Genomic DNA, 18,741 nt, shown 5'->3' with positions numbered 1-18,741 from the left:
TAACAGGAAAAGAGCTCCCTTTTTCTTACTGTTTTGTATGTTCGGTTTTTTGTTCATTTGTTTCTCTTTTAAGAGCTGGCTGTATAGTTGGTGTTTGAGAATGTCTTTTTAAAAATGTATGGACATATGTTTTCAAGTGAAATGAAAGCCAGGTGAAACCTTCCTAAAATGCTACAAAATCCAGAAAATCCTTTATGTTAAATGATAAGGTATTTTTTTTCCACCACTCTCAAATTCCTTGTTGGTTTTTGGTTTTTCCTCTATACCTTTCTTTCTTCCTATGAATTAGAAGCCTGTCTTTTCTCTGTTTGGTGTGCAAAATTGCATTTTTCTCCTCTCAATTTTTAGTGCTTGTCAAGAAAAAAAGCCCAGAAGTTGGTGAACATTATTCAGCCTAGTGTAGCAGCTTTTTGTTATTTAAGACATAAATCAAATGTGGAACTTATTTTTTTCCTGGGGGACATATTGTTTATCTAAATTTGAATGTGCTTGTGAATCACTCACAGGGACAGTACTTGTGCTATTGCTGTGTAAGAGCAATTATTTGCATTGGTTTACATTGTTTTGCTCTATAGCAGTAAAGTAGTCAGACTGTATGCAGGTGTACAGTACCTCTGCAGATCCCTGCAGGATTACAGCCATGGACCTCAGTCCTCCAGACAGCTATGGACACGTTTATGTGCAATCAGAACTCTTCCTGCATGTGAAATTAAACAATGCATGACTGGTTTGTGGGGTCTGGGGCCAAGATTATTCTCAAAGCAATGCCCATTGGAGGATCAGAAATACAGGGTTTGTTCACAAAGAAATGCTTGGAATCACAGAAGTTCACGGAATTACAGAATATTATGAATTGCAAGGGACCCACAGGGATCATCAAATCCAACTCCTTAGTGAATGGCCCATACAGGGATCAAAACCACAACCTTGGCATTACTAGCACCATGCTCTGGCCAACAGAGCTAATCTCAGTAAGTTAAGAAGATAATAAAACAGTTTTGTGAATTGGCTGCTGTTTCATACTATCTTCCCATTTACCTCTGTGGCTCTTACTTAAGCTTTTTAACATTTGTGACACTTCCTTATGGGTACAATAGATTGTAGCTTTGTTCCCTTTGAAATGGAAAATGCATTCCTTGTGTCTAGAAATCTCATCCTGCATTATCAGCTTTGGGAGTGGAAAGAGAAGACGTTTATTCCTTTAGTAGTATCTGCTGAAGATGTTTAAGGGCACACAAAGGCAAGTGCTTTCCCAACAGAGTACACAATTACCTGCTTTGCAAAGACAACCCAGACTTATTTTTTATACTTCTAAGTCTGACAGTGTAAAATACTTTAATTCGCATGCAGTAAGCATTGACTTTTATCATATAATTAGCATTCTAAACTCACAGTTTCAGAAGTTTATAACTCAACAGTAGGTTTAAACTCAGTAATTCAAGCCAGAAGCCTTATTTTTCAGTGTAAAAAGACACCTTTTGTTTCTACAGTATCAAGCCAAGTGTACCTTGTTTATTTCAGGCTTTTTAAAGGTTTTAGATTATAATTTTTTTAAAAAATCAAAAATTAATTGCCAAAGTTTCATTCTGATATTCCTCAGATTGCAAGTCTAATTTGACATAATTGAAAAAAAAATTGAAATGGTTCAGTGATAGACATTTAAAATCAACTCCTGAGAACTCATAATGGACCATATTCCTTATATTCCTGTACAAATCTCACTGACAATCGATGGATCTGTTCAATGCATATCCTATTTTTAAAATTCTGCATGCATAATCACCATCAGCATTGTTATAGTACCTACTGTGGGTGGGTGCAACTCTGAATGCAGATTTGCACTATCAGCCCTAATGGTTCTCTTTTGAGAGAAATTCAAAATGCTGTTCATAAGCTGTTCTGGACATTTAGGTAACCAATCCCATCTCACATACACTCTCAGATACCTTTTGTTAAAGAAAATCAAACACTTCAGAATACATATTTGTATGACACTGTTCCAGTCTTTTGGATAAAATATGTACACTTTATAATATTCATTTAGAGATGAACAGGTTTGTACATAGTATAATAACAGCAAAATTATGTTTATCTTGTGATATGTGATTAAATTAGCCTAAAAAATGTCAATGCCAAGTACACTTTACGATATGTCAGTTGTTATCCTTTCTTTCATTTAACTATGCATGAAAGAGAAATTTTAATTTCCATTTTTTGGGAATGGTGCATATGTATTACAGCCTGATCTTTCTTTGAGCATAAGATATTGTGTGTTTAATACTGTATGTTTAGGTAATTACCATTAGAACACAGGAGGGCATATTGTACTTACTGCCTGTACCAGAGTATAACGTGCTGGACTGCAACAACTACACTTGTTAAGCTGATTTTAGCATTTCTTCACACAGCAGGAAGCACCCATGCTGTGGTTTCCTAATGTACTCTTTAACTACTGCACTGTACTGTACAATAAAAATAATAATTAATTATGCTCCTCATCTTACCAGTACTGCTGCTATCTGGGTTACTTTGGCTGCTGTTTCAGGGTTTCACTGTCCCACACCCTGAAAAATACCTTTCCCTTCAGACTTTTATTTCTTATGTGATATTGCTGAACAGAGCTGAATTTTTTGAGGACAGGTTTGTTGCATGGATTGTGATGGCTTTACATTTGTTCAGGTCTCCAAGGACCCACACCAATAACTGTGAAAGAGACAACAGCAGAATGGCATACTTTCCCATTTCCACCAGGATGAAAAAAAATACTCTAAATTAAGTCTAACCTTAAATGTATAATCTGTCCTTGGGAGGAAAAAAAAAAAGGATATAGCATCTTCAAGCTCTTGGCATCCCTTACGAGAAAAAATTGGTTCTAAGGGTCTCTGATCTTGTGTTTTAGTAAAATAGAACTGCACGGCTGACTGACAGTTCTGATCTAAAGCATTTACATTTAAGTTTTGATCTCTCTGCTTTTGATTAAAACTAATGAGCTCATTTAATTCAAAATGGGAATCTCTGATAAGAGAAATAAGGTTGATGTGATTGGATTAGAGGGGCAAATTAAACTCTTAGAGCAGAAGTTTGTGCTTATACAGTGTATTAAAAAGCTGTTGGCGTATTATGGTGTGTTAGATGATGAGAAAAATTTCATAGTAATTCATATTTAATCAGAAGAAATGAAAGTACTAAATATAACATGGCTCTGCTTTTCCCTCGAGTGATAAAGAGCTGTACATTTAAAATGACATCAAATTCATGCTCTCTAAAACAAAAAAATCTTAAGAAACACACTAAAGAAAGGGACACTCTTGTCAGTTATCACAACAGAGCTGAAATGTCACAAACACAAGACAAGTTGACCATATTAAATCAAGGACAATTCAATATAATCCTTAGCTCACAAACAACTTTTGCATTTCTGTTGACTGCATAACAAATGCATTTTAAATACTTAAACACTTTCTACTAGTAGTTTGTATGGTTCTCCTAAACAATTGAAGTACAATTTCAAAATACTTCTTTTGTTCCTTGTTAATTCCTCACTGAAATTGAAATTTCTTTTGTCTCCAATAATGCCTGTTTGTTGTAAGCTGCTCCAGAATTTTCCCATTAACAGTATTTTGGGGATAAGTTGATTATCAGGGCTAAAAAATAGGAATCATAAAGATTGTATAAAGAATAATTTGGTGCTGACGCTATTCTACCATGGCTTATACTGAGAGTTTTTAAGTATTTTAAGTGGTTGTAGTTAAGGAGGGAGAAGTGCAGGTGAGAGCTATATTTAGTTGTGAGCAAGTAATATCCCTTCAGCTGGACTAAAAAGATATTTCATTATTGACTAATTAATCGCCAATAATACATAATATGATGGCAATAATAATAATATGTGTCATTTGCTTGAGAATTCTTGCCTTCGGGTTGTTTCATGTTTTATTGATAATAAAGGCTCTAATTTAGCCTCAGTAATATGGAAATCAAGGCACACAAATCCAGCACTGACTCAGGTATTCCTGCAGTTGAGGAGAGACTAGGGAATAAAAATCTGCAGAATTTGCAGCCTCTTTCAGGGAAGAATTGCTACCTAAGTAAGACTTTGCCTTTTACAAAGTACTGACAAATAGTTTTTAAAACGATGTCATCCACTCTAGTGACATACCCTCCAACTCCAGTTGTAGCTAAATTGTGCAAGAAAGAGTTAATGCCACAAATCTCTTTTAAATTTCTATGAGAAAAATAACTTGAAAATGAGACATACTGAGTATATGTATATTTTTGTAATTTCTTTTTTGCTAAATAAACATTTTCTAAATGAGGTAAATTGATTACAACACTCTTAGCATCCATCAGTCATTTATTTTTAGTGAGTTCAAGGATTGCACCTGAAAAATAGCTTAGAGGGGATGTATAAAATCTAAATTATCTGTATATGTATTTTTTCTACTCCCTAGTGGAATCTACAAACCCCAGTTTGCTAACCACTGACAACACTCTAGAGCGCTCTTTTTTCATCCGAATGAAATCTACACTGACCAAGCGAGGAGTGCATATCAAATCATCAGGATACAAGGTAAGGGTTGCACTGTAACATGAAATATTGACATCTTGAAATTATGTTCATTCATGTTCCAGGAACACCTTAATAGACAGAGAGAGGAGCTATTTCACATTTGCATATGTCTCATTCCTTTTGTAAAAGAATCATTAATACATATTTCCAGCCTGAGGTTGGGCTTTTGTACTGCACTTCCATTAAATTGATCATTATTATGATAAATGTTGATGATAACAGCACGATAGCCTTCAAAAGAGCAACATTTCCAAAGTAAAGGTATCTTTTACCAAAGAAGGTGAGTCAGAGTAACATCACTTTTCCCACAGTAGAAAATTACTGCTCATTTTGTTAGACTGTTAGTAATTTTTGGGTTATGTTTTTCCCAGAGAGGTAGGATTTCTTCATGCAGGCAGCATGCTATTTCATTTTGCTGCCATTCCAGCTGCAGGAAACAACAAGCCACATTGAGTACTTTTCCACCATTTTTCTTTCATTGTCTGTCTGTGGGGCATCTGCTGCTGGGGATCATATTTGCTGGATTTCAGACTCTTTTAAGATATGAAAGTCACTTGCTCTTTATCAGCAGTAATCTCATTTTTCTTCAGTCGTATATCGCTCATAGCGCCTGTAGCTATCACTGGCTTTGCAGTATACTAAAACTAAAAGGAATAGCACATTTTTAACATTGTCAACTTGTGGAATGAAATATGTCATCCATTAAGTTTTATACAAGATAAAAGAGTGGTGCAAGAAACTAAGTCTGAGAATGTGTGGGTATTTAAAGAAGTTGCTTGTCAATGTTCATTTAAAAGCTTTTACAACCATTTTGTTTCAGTTTTTCAAGGAAGATTTAGAGAAGCTTTTAAAGTAAAATTCCCCAATTTATTTTCCCCCAAAAATTCTCTAAGAATATAGCATTGTGGTAGCTACCTGAGAAGTAAAAATCAAGCAGAAATATCTTCTTTGCAAGCAAGTGACTGTGAGTCCTGCTTTTGGATGGTTTCTGGGTCAAAATTATTAAAGTTGTTGCTAGCAGAAGTTTTAAGTCCAAAGCAGTGGTTTCTTAAGGTGTCAAAATTTTGATCTGTGTCCTGTTTGTCAACAGCTGAAAGAATGCACTGAGTGTTTGTTCATGCTTACCAATCTAGGGAGATACCAAGACCAGGAAGTGTCTTAGGAAGAAGGAGAATGAATTACTTAATTAATTAATTAATTGGCACATCATGGAGTCCTAGAATGGTTTGGGTTGGAAGAGATGTTAATGCTTATCTAGTTCAAACCTCCCCAGCATGAGGGACACCTTCCACCAAATCAAGTTGCTCACAGCCCCATCAACCTAGCCCTGAACAATTCCAGGGTTGGATATACACTAGTTCTCTGGACAATCTGTTCCAAAGTCTCATCTCTCTCACAGTAAAGAATTTCTTCCTCGTATCTAGTCTAAACCTACCATCTTTCAGTTCAAACCTGAACAACCCCAATTCTTTCTTGTCTACCAACCACATAGGCTAGATATTCTATGCCTCTAAATATTTTCATGGCCCGATTCTGGTCTGTGCCCTTGCTGTGTTGGGGACCCCAGAGCTGGATGCAGCACTCCAGCTGGAGATCTCAGTAGAATGGAGTAGATGGGGAGAGTCACCTCCACTGCCATGCTGGCCACACTTCTTTAGATGCAGCCCAGGACACCATTGGCTCTCTGGGCTGTAAGTGCACCTTGCCAGGTCATGTCCACTCTCTCATCCCCCAAGATCCTAAGGTCCTCCTCAGGGCTGCTCTCAATCCATTCCATACCCAGCCTGTATTCATGTTTGGGATTGCCCTGGCCCAGGGACCTTGAACTTGTCCTTGTTGAACTTCAGGTGATCCACATGGGCCCCTCTCTCAAGCCTGGCAGGTCTCTCACTTCCCCTTAGAGTGTGAGCAGCATCACACATTTAATTTCAGGTCATTGAAATTAAATTCTCACTATTAGGTATGGTCCCCCTAAGCTCAGACAAAGTTACATTGATACACAACTTGTTTTGCTGGATATTTTTTATGCAATAATAATGGGTAAACATAGGGAATTTGTCTGTGGATTTTGTAGTGTGGGGCGGGAGCGCGGCAGTAGTGTCACTTTTTTTGCCAGATGTAAGTAAGAACAAAAGGAAGATGTATGAATGACTCTGTCATTCTCTCTCTTGGACTCCTGACAATCTTAATTTTAGTCCAACATCAGAATAGGACCTATAAGCTGGCTTCACAAGGTGGGGTTTTTACTCATCACAATGCAATTTTTGAAATTTACAGTAGAACCTTGGCTCAAAAGACATGGTAGTGTCTATCATGTAAATACAATTTAATTTCTCCTAGAATTGCTAATGCCTCATGGCAGCATTTAAAAAACCACAACTGAGATGTCACAAGTACAGCAAAATTAGTTTTGAAAGATCAGATATAATTTTTTAGCCAGTTTTTCCTGAACACAATTAATGGATAAAAAGTGTGATAGCCAACAAAACTGCCTGTAAATAAAACATTGCTGCTTTTCCAAATTTTTTCATAAAGCAAGTCAGCTTGAGTCAAATTGCATAAACAGTGTACAAGCCCTAGGCAGGTGTAAAAATAGATGTGCAGTTCTTCTGCTTTTTGATGTTTTTAAGTATTTTGTAACTGCCAGTATTTAGCTGAATTCAGCTATGTCCAGCAATATGAATTGCACTCTTACAGTTTTGCAAAATCTTGGTTATTGGCACTCTGTGTTCTATGGAAGGATCATTATGCAGCAAGCCCCAGAAAAAGAGTACGTTCATTTTAGAAGATTTGGATCAAGTGAATATCCTTTTAACTAAGTTTTAAGAACTGCCATATTTAAACATTCTTGTCAGTTGGTGAATCAGACAAGCATAATAAAATTCAGCCTCTATAGTAAATGTCACTTTCAGGAATCTTAGTAATTGATTTCTAAAGTCCAGAACAAGCTTAAGGCCAAAATTAAGTAATATTCATGAGCCTTATGGATGTACATTCATAAGAAATTATAAACAGGGAAGAATAGTTTCATAACATTTACAAAGATCGTGGGAAAAGCTGGCTAAGTTCTGCATCAGAGATCCCTGGAAGTGCTTCAGCACTTCCTCAGGAAACCCTGTGCCAGCTGGGATCATGGGCAGCAGAGTTCCTGCAGGAAATCCTGGCAGAGCAGGCTGACTAAGGAGCTATCATCTCACACCTTCAGAATACAACAGAGCACTGAATTTCCCATCTGTAAAATGCAAGGGCTCTTGGCTAACAGCTTCCATTGAGCTCTTGTAAGGGGATTCAGGGGTAACCTCCCTGGATCAGCATACAACTATTCACAAGGAGCACTGTGCTACAACTGTCTGTAGTGTGAGTCAGATTTTAGCTCTCTCAAAGGTATTCAGTTCCCATGGATTCAGACCTCCAGCAATGACAATTTTTTTTCATCTTTCTGAAGCAGTTGTGTCTTGATTCAAACTCTTGCTGAGCTCAGAACCACATCATCATTTTGCCTTGCTTTGAGGACTGCTGGTGAAAGTTTCCTGTAGACAGCAGATAACTGAGGTGGTCCACAAGGTGCCTAGTCAGTTTTCAGAATGAGTGGTCCCTGCCTTAGGAAAATCACATAAAAGTGAAAACAGTCCAAGAATGAATTGATTAATCATTCAGGTTGATCTAGTCAAAACTAATTTTCTATCAAAAGAAATGTTGTAACAAAAAGCACACTGATAAATTTACACATATGTATGCCTCAAAGAAACCCTGCTCCAGACAATTCTGATATGAGTTGAACCTTCATGGACTGATATAACTAGCTCTGAATTACACATAAAGATGGAGGTAATGGCCTTTTTCCATGAATTATATTACCTTAAAAGTGTAAGTAGAAAAGTGATTACGTGATTAATCCTTTATCTCTCTTTCTCTTTCATTGTTCCCCAGCACCCTCCTTGAGTTAGAATTTCCCATTCTTAATGGTCTTAGGCTCAGAGGTTTGCAGGAAAAGTTTACATACAGTACTAGAGAGTTGTTAATCTTTTCAGTTAATAAATTTCAAATCTTTAAAAACAGTGAAATAAAATTTAGTCAACTGATATAACATGTGGAAAACAAATAAAAAGAAAAAAAATCATAATTCCATTCACTGCAAAATTCAGAATGTATTACCATTGCAGCTGTTATCTGAGATACATGCTGGAGAGACTTACTGTTTGTTCTCCATTGAAAATGTAATATATATTCCTTTTTTTCAATTTTTTTTCATCAGTGAAATATGGTTTTATTCTAAATTTTGATTTTATCTTCATTTTTCTTTTATTTTCATTTTCCTCCCTTTAAGGATCACAGTTCTGTCCACTTGAAAGTTTTCCCAAATTCAATTTTTCTACTGTCTGACTTAATCATATATCAAAGCTAATTTTCATTCAAAATTATTTTTTTCAGGTCCAGTGATACATTTTCTGCTCCTCTACAGTATCCTATTATTGTTTTGTCATGTTTACTTGCCTGTCAGATTGTGCTAGAATTTTCTTTGTTCAAACTTTCATGACCTGATACTGCTCTCTTGAACAAAGCTTAACTAAGGGGATTAAGAAGTAGTCAACGCATCAAACAGCATCAGAGTCAGTAGTTGCCTGCTATTTCCAGCTCATCAGCTCATCAGAGGTGCTAGTATATGTCCATGCATGCTCCTCTACTGTTTTATGGAACAGCACTCTCATTATAAGCTATTACAGAAGTGGATAAGCAAACCCGAGGAGATTGCCTTGTGCTTTTACTGTCACTGTGGCAGTCTCTGAATGTGGTATAACCAACATCTGTTGCCTCTCCATCTCCCACAAAGCTGGCAATTAAACATCTTTAAGCCATCAGCAGAGTTAAGGACATCCTAGGAAACCTTCAGGCTGTCCTTTCCAGTGGACAGGCTGCATTAAAATAAGTAAATTGCTATATTAAAAAAAAAAAAAATTGGTTTGGTAAGTTTGGTTTAGAAATTTGGATGGTTTGTTGCACATCTAATTTCTGTAGGTCAGTAATGGAGGATGCAGGTTTGGTTAGCTATACTTCATACATCAGCTGTATGAGGTATATCAAAATATTTTAAATAATACTTAAAACTCCACAGAAGTGTTTTCACAAACTAGTCTTGTAGTCCTCATGAATTCTTTTTTTCTTCTTTTTTTTTTACAATGCTGTCTTTCTACAAACATTTTAAATTAGACATTCTATGAGACTATACTCTCAGATTTAGTGTTTAAAATCATAAAGTTAGAATTCTTTGAATGACAGTTTTGAAGATGGAAATCTAAATTTTTGTTGAAATTTTATGCCTGTCATGGTTCTACTTGACTCTTTTCCATGCTATTCCTTCCTTTATTCACTTTTTTTTTTTTTCCTTTTAGAAGAACTTGAGAAGTTGGGCGAGATTTGCAGATCTTAGTTGAAAACTTGAAGTACAGATTTTGGCAGAATTTATATTCATTAATCCAAGACTGTGTTATAAAGACAAAATTACATTGGACTCACCTTGTGATACTGTTCTCTTGGTTCAATCCAAAATTGAAATTATTGTTTCTCACCCAAGTGAAAGATTCACCTATTCAGAATCAAGGTGTCCCCACTCCAAAATCCCTTTAAGGACTCAATACCTCATTGCAGGAAAGCACCTTCCACTTCATGGGGACAGGAAGATAGGATGGAGAAGGAAAGAGAAGGCAGGGAATAGTCTAATGATTGGAACTTTTTTTGGATATGGGCAGTGTTAGAGACAGATTTCATTCCCTCTTCCCAGTGAAGGAATTCTCTTATCCCACTTTAGCTTTGCCTAAATTTTTGCCTCCTCTTCTAATATTTTTCCCCCTTGAAATCTTTTCTGTCAAGTATTTTACTCTGTCCCAGAAAGATATCCTGACCTTTCTCTGTAGGAAAAAAGAAAACTGCAGAATTTAGTGCTTTATCACATGGTTACTGCCACACCTCTTTAATTGAGTGAAGAAGGAATAAGAAACCAACATCAGGAAGCATTATGTGAAGAGTTTTCTAAATGTCAGCACATGCATTCCCCAGACTTTTCAGCACTGGGAAGACTTAAAGGTAATTTGTCAGTGAGAAAGAACTGATCGAGAATTCACCCATGTAAATCGATGACCTTTTTGTCAAAAGGAAGTCTCTTAGCTAGTAAAGATGCAGCATGACTTGAAAAAGAACAAAATACTAATGGGCCAATCTGAATCTTATGAAGTATCTACTTGTAGATATAAAGATATGGTTCAAGAAATAATGGTCTGCAACAAGATTAAGAAGACTGGGTTGCATTTTGGGACCTTGATACAGAGCTGTGAGATTGTATTAGGAGAGCTATCTGGAAAAGCTTGGTTCACCTTCAGCATCTAAATACGTTAACCAACCTTTTTTTTGTGTTCAGTAGATATGAATTCCACCTTCTCAAAAAGAAAAAATCAGGGCTGAGCATCTTTTAAATGGGATTTATAGCACTGTTCTATCATCTGGAAAAATTAATATAAGTTAAGAATACATTATTGCAGTAGCACTATTGCAATTAACCAGTTAGTGTTATATAAAAGGCTGTTTTAATAGCAGTCTTCTGTACAAGAAAGATTCAAGCTTTGGTCATGCCTCACAATGACTGCAGCTGTAGTATTCCTGTTATCAGGATGTGTTTCTCCTCAAATATTATCTTAAATGTTTAGATGGCCTCAGAGTTGTGGTTTGCTCCAAACTGAGTAAAAGGGAAATAAATTCTGAGATCTGGAAGGAAAGAAAATATAAAATTGAGTAAGTGCAGATTTCTTTCTGGGGGATTTTTTATTTTCATGAATTCTATTATCAAAGTATAAGGGATATAAAAAGATAATATTACCACCAAATTAGCAGTAATTGACTTTGATTCTGGCATTTGGGCAACATAATTCTGAAGCTTCCTTTTATAAAAGTCATTGGATATAACTATGAGAGAAAACTGTGAGAAGATTTGTTCTGATACAGAATAAAATATTCAAAATGGACAGAGAGCAGTTTCAAATCAAATCTGGTATTCTTTCAAGAACCAAGTGTTGCTGAGTCATAGAGACAGAAAATGTTTGATACACTTTCATAAACAGCACTGTTTATCTAGACATGTGAACTCATAGCACAGTGTGAGACCCATTGTGGTGTTAATAGCAAAACTCAGTGAGTAGGATAAGAGCAATGAGATCTCAGCAGACAGGGAACCAGATATGCCTCTTCTTGCACATTGGGAGAATGGTATTGTGCTCCCAGGTAGGAATGGCTACTGAAAAAAGAGGTCCACTGTGTTTTCTTAAGTTATTCACCAGTGTTGTTCACCACTGTTTACTGTTAAAGACTGGGAATATGCCTGTCATAGGAGCACAGAAAAGAGCACAAAGCCAAGATTTGCTTTAGGACAGAGAGGTGCTGCTGCTTGTATCTCTGCCTCAATTCACTGTTTTATAACTGCTGCCAGTAGATGTTTTGGCCCACCTTTTTTTCATAATTTAAAGATTGTTTTAGATGTGCAAATGCAGACACTATTAACTTTTTATCTCTACCACTTGCAGCAGTTCACAACTTTTGCCAAAAGCATGCTGAAAAAAGACAATTGGCTCATACATTGATTTCCACGTTTTTCAAACTTTCACCTTTATGTGCAGTTCTTACCTGCGCAAAGCAGTATTTTTTAATTGGCTTTTCCCTGTTGCTTATAAAGTCATTTATATTAATGAATGTGCTTTTGCAACACTTGTCTGAGTCTGGAAAGTGCTAACATACCAAGATATCAAGTAACTTGCCAAAGATAACAATAGCTGTTTGTGTCAGAGCCAACTGTGATTACATGCTGTACCTCATCCTCAGCCTTTCTTCCTAGCATATGAATATTGTCAAATAATCTCTGTGTTCCAATGCATCACACTTCATTTTCTCAGGCTAGTATTTCCGTTCTTTTGATGGTTGCCCTGAATACACATAATGAGATGCCAAAGAAGAAAGTACTCAGACCAGATAGTGTGAAGTTTAGCAGAACTTTCACCAAAACACACAACAACCAAAGTTTAAAAATTAATTAAAAAAACACCAACAGAAAAATATTAACTCCTGCTCTCAACTGTCCTACAACTGACTGTAGAAGAGCTACTCCAAAATTGTCTTTTCCTTAGAAGGAAAACCAAGCAGTGTACCAGCAGCAAAACACATTTTCCTGTCCCTTGGATTTAGCCCAGGGGAGCTTCCTGGGGCTGCCATTCCTGCCATTTTTCTGTGGGAGAAGAGCAGGGTTGGGGTCATCCACCACTTCATCTGGAGGATGGCTTGGCTTCTTGCAAGCTTTGCTGTTCTTATATCAAAACCCCCCAGACTTTATATAGAGACCTTTTTTTTTTTCCAATTTGATTAATATTTTTTCATATCCATCATAGATGTGTACACCCTAGTTTGCTAACTACTTGGAAGCAATATGGGTTATAAGTAAATGTAAAATTGGTAGGGAATTATTATTCTCTGTAGCTGTTTATAAAGTGTATTAAAAAATTAAAATATTCTATTTGCTGATGTTGATAACACCAGTTTGCATCTGCTTTTCACTTTCTGCATGAATAGGTGTTTGCATAAGGTTCAAGCCCATCATTCACTCAAAAGCCAAACTTATTCATGTATTTTGATGTCATATGAAGCAATGTTCTTCTGTACTTACTCTTTTGACAAAATGGGAGATAAAAATGGCACAGAGCATTTCAGGTATGTCCATCCCCAGTGTGCCATACATGAAGCCAGCAGCTGAACAGGAGCCATCACATGAGGCTTTCATTCCTTGACTTTACCTGAGGCAATGACTCCTGGATAGTGATCTGGACACTGATGTGCCAGTTTTACTGTCTAGAATGGAAAATTGATCATGAGGGTTTCAGAACATGTTTCCCGGAGAGAGCTGTTGTAGTGTAAATGTCGTTTTTCTCTACTCGTCAGAATGCATATTCACCACTATATAATGAAGAAAGTCATTATTGTCTGTTTTTGGATGTTTAAACTGCTGTTGTTTCTTAGTGTTTGAGTATGCCTCCTGATTTGCCTGAAGAATGGTGTGTGGTTGAGCCCATCTGCTTTACCCTATAGAGAGACCAGAATATAGATGTTTAGTGGAAAGAGTTTCAGTTCTTCCTTTTTACAGCATCATTAGGAAGCTGTCATTCTAATAATAATAATTCCCATTTGACATCATGGAGGTAAAAAGAAATCACTGCTGACATCAAAAATGAGGTGATATTTCAGCAGTGTTATTTCACTGAAGATAAAATGGAAGTCTTTATTACTCCCAATGCTTTTAAAGAAAGCTGAGCAAGGCTTATACTGACCCTAAAGCTTATATACCTTAATGCACTTCTAACCAGTATGAAGCAAGAAATTTTAATTTTTACTGCTTTATTTTTTTTGTTACTCCTTAGAACCAAGCATTTTGTGCCTGCTTAAAGGAAAATTATCAGTATCTGAAAATAAGCATGGAAACCACAATTATCTTAATTTTCTCCATTACTTAAAATTTGTAAAAAGTACTGTAAACAAATGAAAACACAAAATTACAAGTGGTAATTTTCTTAAAATCTTTATATTGGAGTCTTTACTGAAAATTCATATGAATTGCATAAAGGGGTCTGAGCTCTGAAGAGGTTACCCTGAGGAGGGTTACAAGTTTTATTTCACTTTTTATGGGTGTCTTGTTTTCTCTGAACTTCTTGTGTTCATTGCTGTGTGAAGAGCTTGCTATTAAAAGGACACAGACAAGGTCTGTTTAATCAGTGGTAAACAATGCTTTTCACTTTTATTTCTGACAGCACATTAGACCCTCCCATTCCCCTTTATTTTACAGACATATTCAGTTATAATTCCTGTCTTTGTATATTTTTCCATCCTAAACCAAGCAATATAGCACATCAGTGACTCCATCCAAATATAAATGGAAAAGACTATAACCTACTAATATTTGACAATATTTCTAAAGTTTGACATCTATTCTTTTTCTACTGATTTGTTTGTTTGTTTGTTTGATTGATTTAGGGGACATTTATAGAGAAATATACACTGCATAAAATTAAAGCAATAGGATGCAAGGCTGATGCCATCAAATCTGACAATATTACCCCCATCTAAAGGAAGTTCAAGAAATATGTATTCTTCCTATAGCTTCATTTTTCAGACTTGGTCACATACTTGCAAGTAGTGCCAAGTGTCCTCTGTATGGCAAGACAAACCTGTTCAAAATGTTTCAGTCTTTTCACAACCAAACCCAAGGAATTTTTGCAATTAAATATGTGGTGGGATCATCACATCATTTTGTTCCAGACAAATATGTTGATAACAGTCACAGCTCATCTGCTGTTGAGTTGCTGCTTCTCAGTTATTCTTAGAAATAAGATCTGAATTCTTAGAGGCATGAAAATATTTAATAGTGATAAGCCTTTTTAAAATCAAAATTAGTAGATACCAGTTACAGTGAATTATTTAAATCTGAAATGAACTCTGCACTACCAATGTAAGCAAGCCTCATTCTGTGCACAAATAATTTGGACATTTTCCCCAAGAATTTGTCATGCAGGAGCAAAATGTTCAATTTTATTTCATGTGAACTCAGTGGCCCCTTTCACTTTTTAAATATTTTGGAAGGTCTGAGGTATTAGATAAATATTTCTCTTCTTGGAAATTGTTATCTCATTCGATTTTTCATTAATTTCCCCTTGCTGAAGTGCTCAGAAATGTATAATTTCTTCCTAAAAATCAGTGGCTTTCGGTTCTTGTGACCCTTTGCACTGTTATAAAGACTATGTTAGTTAATTCAGTCCAGCACTAGACGTAGCACTGTGCTCAGGAGACAGCTGAATGCAGAGCCCTGCTTCCCTCAGCTCACGGGGCATCTCTGGGTCCAGCCTGCATCTCCCACAGTCAGATGGCTGGAATGGGGCACTGGACACAGCTTTCCTGAAGAAGCAAGGAGCTGATTCTCAATACCCAAACATGCATTATGGGTTGTTTTCAGTCACTTTATAGTCATATGCATTCATAAATTTTTATATGGTTGGAAGATGCAGACTTTGGTGGTACAAAGCTCACAGAAGAGCTTTAGATCACTGGAGCAACCACAGATAAAGTTTATGTTGACAATTTATCAGCTCTTCTCCGTCAAGGAAAATTGTTTTTTAGTGCCTGCCCATTAGCAATCACATGCATATTATGAAATTGAGTTTTGGGGAGGACAGCCTGCCATCTGTCTTTTCTGTCTTTTTTGCACAATGCATCATTCTAAAGTTAAAACTTTCTGTGCTTTAAAATGATATAAAATATGAGATGTCTATAATAGAGACACTTGGAAAGAAAAATGTACTAAGTAGAAATGTAAATCTTTATAGACTTTAGAAACGGGGAACTGCTGATGCTATACTTTATGTTTTAGCTACAAATGCCCTCCACATTTTCCATATGCCATAGTGCTGATAATTAATTAATATATATCTCAAGGAGAGTGAAAATGTTTCCTTCATAAACTCTCTGGTTAAGGGCGTTTTTTTGTGAGAGTGAAATGGAACTGCAAATGCCTGTTATGGAGAAAGAAAAAGATGTGTGCAGTTTCCTTTTTGTGTTCTGATATGCTAAGATTTTATCAATAATATTGTTTTCCTGTAAAAATATCTGCCTCAGAGAAAATCTGCTGTGTAGCTGTCAGGATTACACCTCTTAGAATATACCTGTGGTGATTCTGTTAAATTGATAAAAACAGAACACTCTGCTGTGTAGAAGGATTGCTGAAAATATTCTGAAGCCCTTTCATGTGTAGCAGCACTTGTATGGCAGTACGTTTATTGTGCTATAAATTCCATCACTGATTTTGGCCATTTCAAATTGATTCTGCAGTAACTGTAAGTAATGAACCTTACAGACAGAGCCAAAGAAGAAAAAAAAAACCAAGCCAATAAACTTGTGCCTGTAGGAATACAAATTGTAGAGTTCATTTAGCCTCCGTTTCTATCAAATCATGCAGTGAATACCCCACAAAGCCAGAAAATGTATCCAGCAAAATATACATTGCCATAGCCCTGGCTTGCTTTAAATTTAGCCGTTAAACCCGATAGTCAATTACCCAAAGTACATGTTTGTGTGAGGTGTCCTGGGGATTTCACCTGAGATTTAAGGAAGGTGCTCTGCATAAGTAGATGGAAGTGGAGAAATTATAATAGAAGTATTTAAACAGGATAGTAAGCCAAATCCTGAGTTTTGTTACATGGTCTATGCAATACCAGGCAACACTGAATTTTATAGGGGTGTAGATGGATGTGCAGTGAGCTACTAATGACTCACTAGGTCAAAGCACATAAAAATCTTCAAAATTTACTTATGTTTCTAGCTTATTTCCTTTTCTTTACTGAAAAGTTCTACTGGGAAACAAGATATTAATGATTCCATAGATTTTAACAGAGAATTAATGTGCTTGGTAAAAATTTCTATAGAAAAGTTATAAAATCCATTTAAATGATGCTGTTCTAAGGTTTTCACACTCGTTTTCTATAATAAACCCACTGACCTTGATTTGTTAAATGTCATGTACATTTTTCAGTCTTTTAGATCAGTTCAAGTCTTATTTTACAAATACACCATAGATCTAGTCCCACTATACCAGTGGGATGAGATATAAGCACAGATGAATGTGCATATATGTTCTACCCTCAGTTGTTACATGAAGAGCAAACTTCAGATTTCAGCTCAAATGCAGAAAAAAATAATTTTCTTCCACAGAGCTTTCTTACCAGCATTACAGGAAAGAGAAGAAAGCTCACATTTTATTTTCTGTGCAAAAATAAATAAATGTCTGGGTTGGGTTCCTACAAGCCCTGCAGCACTTCCATGCATCACAGCTTGCACGCTCATGTATCTTACAGTCTGCATTGCATGCTGAATTCATTCTGTGTGTCTTCTAGTACCTAACTGCATATTTTTTCTGAACCTTTGTGCAGACTGTGAGAGATACTAAATCCTCATTTTGAGATCAAAATGCTTGAGTCCATTCTACTCTTATATAGGCTACAATATATTTGTTATCTAAGATATATTCCTTGCCTCTCTCCATAAAAAAAGTCTATTTTGTCAATTTGTCCACTTTACAGCCTAAGTGACACACAGAGAAAAAAAAAAGACACAGAAACTGAGGCTTTCAATTAAACACCAAGTATGGTGAAAGCCATAATAAAATAATGAGAGTAGGGAATGCTATTTTTCCCTTCACTCTGCTGGTTTGTGCTGCAATGAGGAGCAGAGTGAGTGAGTCCAGAGTCTTGTGAATAGCCCCTGGTAACTAAGAGCAAAGAAATCATGCTCATTATCTCTACTCCCTCCTGAATAAACATTTCAGCCACCATAAATGAGTGTGACATGAAGGGCAAATGAATGGCTCTCATTCCAGATGAGAAACACTTGAAGCTGAGTAGCCTGTAGGTTGTTGTAAAGGTGCAGATCCTGTGACCACTGGATGATGGGGTAGGAATACCATTTATTTCTGTGTGACCTAAGATTCATACTCTTAAAGTGAGAGATTCCCAGTCTTGTAGAGAGAAAGCTGACTTTTGGTTAGGACTGCTGTGTGTGAAGGACAGAGCTGTCCTAATTTTTTCTGGTTATCTTTTTGAATTACATAGAAAAAACTTAGCCAAATATAAGGAAAGGTTCAGTATGGATTGAGAGATGGCATGCAACACCCCTACTGTATTTCATTTATAAATATGATTGATGTGGAGGTAATTTCTCAGTAACCAGTTTTTCCAAAAAAAAGTGTTCTGAGTGGTGAGTTAGTAAAAGAAAATTAATCTCTGCATGTTAAACTTGCCAACTTTTGAATTAATTGCATGAGAATGACAATCAATTAATAAATGTTAAGCAAACAACAGAAAAAGAGTGAATTAAAAATTACTAAATTGATTCCAATGCAGATAAAGAAAGAGTCTGCCATAATTCTTTGGTGTAGATTCAAAAACACGAACCTTGTCTCATCAGTTTTTACTCCCCATTTATCCATGTTTAGCATTTAAAACAATGGTGGTTTATTATGATTTTTACAAATAAATTGCTATCTATAATCTAGCTTGCTGCATTAAGTGGATTATAGAAACAAATCATAGATAGTGGTCCATTTG

At 36.1% G+C, this 18,741-nt stretch overlaps 1 protein-coding gene across 4 annotated transcripts in view; it reads left to right on the top strand.

Annotated features, from left to right (window-relative positions):
- NPAS3 (neuronal PAS domain protein 3) overlaps positions 1 to 18,741 on the top strand; it is a 588,970-nt gene that overhangs the window by 530,028 nt on the left and 40,201 nt on the right. For all 4 annotated transcript variants that reach the window (XM_021542665.3, XM_021542664.3, XM_077784039.1 and 1 more), the window contains one exon: positions 4,449 to 4,567. In XM_021542665.3, the coding sequence (XP_021398340.3) occupies positions 4,449 to 4,567 (119 nt within the window). The remainder of the gene's footprint in view (positions 1 to 4,448; positions 4,568 to 18,741) is intronic.

This window comes from Lonchura striata, chromosome 6 (genome assembly GCF_046129695.1).
Source record: "Lonchura striata isolate bLonStr1 chromosome 6, bLonStr1.mat, whole genome shotgun sequence".
Classification (NCBI taxonomy): Eukaryota; Metazoa; Chordata; class Aves; order Passeriformes; family Estrildidae; genus Lonchura; species Lonchura striata.
This window is presented reverse-complemented; position numbering and strand designations above follow the sequence as displayed.